The 5,042-nt window shown below is 32.4% G+C and overlaps 1 protein-coding gene across 2 annotated transcripts in view; it reads right to left on the bottom strand.

Annotated features, from left to right (window-relative positions):
• Positions 1-481: 481 nt before the first annotated feature.
• LOC108749085 (fibroblast growth factor 1-like) overlaps positions 482-5,042 on the bottom strand; it is a 7,739-nt gene continuing 3,178 nt past the window's right edge. For both annotated transcript variants that reach the window (XM_018487601.1, XM_018487600.1), the window contains exons 3-5: positions 2,926-3,122; positions 2,655-2,758; positions 482-822 (exon numbers count right to left, since the gene is read on the bottom strand). In XM_018487601.1, coding sequence (XP_018343103.1) covers positions 634-822; positions 2,655-2,758; positions 2,926-3,122 — 490 coding nt within the window. In that variant the 3' untranslated portion in view covers positions 482-633. The remainder of the gene's footprint in view (positions 823-2,654; positions 2,759-2,925; positions 3,123-5,042) is intronic.

Here is a 5,042-nt window from a genome sequence, read left to right as displayed (position 1 = left end):
CTTGCAACATTTTGACATATATATGCATTATATATAGATAAGAGATAATGTATAGAATATATAATAGATATATATAAGAGATAATGTAATAAGAATGTAATATTATGTGTGTACAACTTTTTGAAATACGCTATAATTGATGTATTGACAAAAAGTTAATGTTTGTGCATATGATATAAGCAAAATAATCATAACTTCTGCTATTTATGAAACGATCAAGTACATAATAATCATCGTAAACAATCGTTACTTAATGATTTGATGTACCGATTAACATGTAATAACAAATATGTATCTATTATGAATAAAAAATTGCAACTTGCAATAGTTTTAGTTTAAGTATACAAAAAGAAGCACAGTCCCAAATGTGAGTATCCCATTATGTTGAGTAACACAGTGTTATAATAAACATTATATTTGGAACATTACTGTCCGATAATTATCGATTCCTTTGAATGTTTCTCTTCTTCTTTATCATATCTTCTTTATCATACATCGTTGCTCATAGAACACTCGTTCATCACCGTTCTGAATTTCTTTCCGAGAAAGTTTACATAACAAATGAATTATCGAAAATGAGAGGTATACCCTATAAAGTGTGTTTGTATCTTGAAAAAATTTCAGATTAATCAATTAATCCTCTTGGATAGCCGAAAATTGTATAGCCTTTTGTCCCCAAAATGTTTTCGACCCAGGCTTTGCTCGTCCATTTTTCTTTATTCCTATCCACCATCCATATTGCACGTATTTTCGCGATCTGAACGCGTCATGGGAACCAATGCTCCATTGTTCCCATTCAGTGTTTTCATTAGTCATATTTATCTAAAATCAAAATTAAACAAATTAAATTTACAATCAATCTCGACTATCTTTTTAAGGTTATTATTAATGAACTTCCTGTTGAGAGAGAAAATTAATTAATTAATACGGTAACAAAATTGATTTTTAGCTTAAATGAAATTCATTTTTTAATAATTTTACAACTACTAGGTGCGCAACTAAGTTTCCGGGTTTCACACATGGATGGCGCAACGACACATGTAGTCGACATACATGTCTGAAGTTGTTTTTTTTATAGCTTGGACATCTGTTAACAATAACCAGTCGTAATACCAACACATATCGCAACGCAAAAATATTTTTTCTAACAACGGAAATGTCGAGTTTTGTGCCAAATAAACAGCATTTGCGGGAAGCTTTGCTTTTCTGCTTTAACTTGAAAAAAAATGCAGCTGAAGCATGTCGTTTGCTTGAGGAGGCCTACGGCGAACACGCACCATCGAAAACTACCTGTGAAGATTGGTTTAAACGCTTCAGAAGTGGCGATTTCGACACTGTAGACAAGGAGCGCTCTAGAAGACCAAAAACAATTGAGGACGCCGATCTGCAAATGTTATTGGATGAAGATGATACGCAAACACAAGATCAACTTGCGGAGGCATTAAACATGACTCCCCAAGGTATTTCCAAACGTTTACATGCCATGGGAAAAATTCAAAAGGAAGGAAAATAGGTGCCGCATGAGTTGACTGAAAGACAGATTGAAAATCGAAGCCACTTCCGAAATTTTGCTTTTGCGGCACGAAAGAAAGAGTTTTCTGCATCGAATTGTTACTGGCGATGAGAAGTGGATATATTTCGAGAATCCCAAACGCAAAAAATCGTGGCTTTCACCTGGCGAAGCATCAACATCGACGGTACGACCAAATTGCTTCGGAAAGAAGACAATGCTCTGCGTTTGGTGGGACCAGAAAAGAATCGTGTACTATGAGCTGCTGAAAACGGGCGAAACTGTCAATGGGCATCGGTACCGACAACAACTGATCAATTTGAACCATGCATTTCTCGAAAAACGGCCAGAATGGGACATGAGACACGAACGAGTGATATTGCAGCACGACAACGCTCCGTGCCATCGCACTTCCATCGTCCAGGACACCATTAAAACGCTGAAATTGGATCTGCTACCGCACCCGCCGTATTCGCCAGACCTGGCCCCTTCCTATTATCACTTGTTCCGGTCGATGGCGCATGGCTTGGCTGGGCTACACTTGGCCAATTTCGAAGAAGTGCAAAATTGGTTGAATGGTTTCGGTCCAAAGACGTGTCGTTTTATTGTCGCGGTATTCATGTATTGCCAGAGAGATGGCAAAAATGTGTAGCTATGAAGGGACGATATTTTGAATAAACCATTTTTTGTATTTCTCTTGAAATTTTCCATTTTTCATTGATCAAAAAAATCCGGAAACTTAGTTGCGCACCTAGTATAATATACTATACGTGCGTGCGTGTACTATTAATTACGAATTTAAGTCAATTTAAAGATATATATTTAGAAGTATTTTATTAAATATTATTTATATAGAATTAAATTAGAGAAATTATTGTAAGAATATTATAGAACGTTGTGAAAAGGTCGCAAAGGAATTTCACGTGGAACTTCATGTGGAATTTTATAGAGTGCTCTCTCTCTCTCTCTCTCTCTCTCTCTATATATATATATATATATAATTTTACGGATATGAATAGTACAACGAGCTATACTGTTCTACATTTCTTTCATTGTAAGAGCTTCTTTCGTAATATAATGAAAATTTTCATTACTCGTCCGTTTCTTCATTTTTATAGTTTCGTATTTTCTTTTGGCATCTTACCTCTCCGTACAATCGTCCTTTCTTGTTGAATGCCAAATACAACCTCGTTTCGATGCTTTGTATTCTGATAACGCCAAAAGATACCGGTGTTGCGTAAAGCAGATCTGCAAGGGTATATAAACTTTTGTGTATGTAATAAAAATCTTTCTTAATGGTGATCATATATGTAAATCATTATTGTAAATACATATGTAACATATACACATATATTGCAAACGTTTTTTATTTTACTTGACTCAGTATTTAACAATTAAGTGTGATGGAAATATACCATATGGCTCCTTGTTTCCGGATAATCCTTTCACTCGTCCCGACGGCGTAATTGCTAGATGATATCCGGTGCGACAGTACAACTTAATTATCCGGCAATTATAGATAGGATTTTTTGCTGGTTGTCGTGGATCCCATATTACATAAGGTGGATACTTGCGTGATTTGTTGCAGTTACGTTCATTATTGCGTGGCGTTCTATAATTGCAATCAAATAATCTATGGATTATCGACATATACATCATTACATATTGTATGTAACGTGAGCAGAAATAGGAAATAAACTTGTGAATTTCTAACAAAAAGTTCGAATTTTTCTCAAAGCATATACACGCCTCAAAAGTATCATAATGAATTAGTTTCACTAATATTAATACAGGATAATTAATACAGGATATTTAACGCATTTTGAAAAATATTCTTTTATATGCGCGAATTATCTAAATTTTTATAAAAATATTAACAATAATTCTATTTCTCACCAATAATTAACTTAAAGTAAATTGTTTAAATGCTAAATTAATTTTGATGAAACTTTATTTCTATTGTGAATAATAAATTAATATTTTATTGTTTCAATATCATGCATTTTTTACATAGTAATACATATTTCTTGACATATTTCTCTTCTGACGTACTACTTTTTAAACCATCGGACGTTAAGGTTTCCTTTGTCATTACAAAGGTTGTTTGTACATTTATACACGCTGCAAAATTTATAGGCCAATTTTTCCAGGTCAGCAAGCTCCGTGAATGAAGCACACCACGCGATATCGTAGGTGTTCTCGCGTACTTTGTTAATTTTAAACCGATTCTCATCGGAGAGGAAACGAAATGTCAATAGGCTTTGTTCGAAATAATAGTTACGCGAACAGTCGCCATCAGAAGACGTTATAATACGATTAATTTTATATGGTTTCAATGATGTAGTCATGATATATTTACAATAATATTATATGTAAATAAAATTAATTTCTATGCAAAAATATTGAAAGGTCTTACTACATTTTAGAAAAAATTATTAAATAATTGTTCTTCAATAGTTTTTTTTCTTAAAAATGAACAGTAAGTTTCTTTTCCTCTTTTTTTTTCTGTAAAGAAATTTTTTTACAGAAAAAAGGTCTTACTTGTAAAAGGCATATGTTAATTTAATTCATGATTTTTCTTTATATATGTAATATATATATTCACACACATATAATACTTTACTTTTGTTTAAAAAAACTTATTTATATTTATATTTTTTATATAAATTATATCACGAAATCAAGAAAGAGATACTTTTTATTCAGCATATCTTTCGTCAAATTATTTTATTTCCGTCCTATAAGCATAAACCATAAATATATCATTGCTACATAAAGATGTAAAATGATATATATATTTACGTATATGTTAAATCTGTTTGCTGGAGTGCAGCCTGCGACTATGTGTAATTTTTTAAAATATTATAGTTTCAATGAACTATCGAACCGATTACAAAAAGTAACAACTATGGATATTATAGATTAATGTTTCTACACTGAGAAAAATGTCTGATTCGATTAATTGGAATTTTGATTGAAAATGGACGAATTAGAATTTTCTGATTAAATTCTAAAATTCTAATTGTTATAACCGGAATTTTGATTGGAATTAATCAGAATTTTCTGATTCGTCCATTTTTATCCAAATATTTTTCTCAATGTATTATTTTCTTAATTAAAATATTCAACTTACTAATTCTTGTAAATATTATATCCAACTTAACTAATTAAAGTTCTTTCTCCGCGTAAAGTAAAACCTTTCTTTCAACTCACAGGAGAGAACATAACAAATTAAGATAATTTTTCCCTGTTCTCACATATTCGGACGAAATTTTATTTCTACCGCAAATGTAATATGCATATATGTATATCACATATGGAATAGTAGTCGCGACGTCTCACGACGTCGAGTTCGTTTGATACCGTTAATAAAGTAAACTACATGTGCACCTCCTGACCCTGAGGTGATATAGAGCGGAAAGTTAATCGAGTCAAGTGATCAATGAATATACGTTATAATGTGTGCTGAAGAGAGGACGATTAGGTAGACAGACGCATTTGCTGTGTATTCTGCAGTGACAGAGCAGACATT

Source organism: Trachymyrmex septentrionalis, unplaced genomic scaffold (genome assembly GCF_001594115.1).
Source record: "Trachymyrmex septentrionalis isolate Tsep2-gDNA-1 unplaced genomic scaffold, Tsep1.0 scaffold263, whole genome shotgun sequence".
NCBI lineage: Eukaryota > Metazoa > Arthropoda > Insecta > Hymenoptera > Formicidae > Trachymyrmex > Trachymyrmex septentrionalis.
This window is presented reverse-complemented; position numbering and strand designations above follow the sequence as displayed.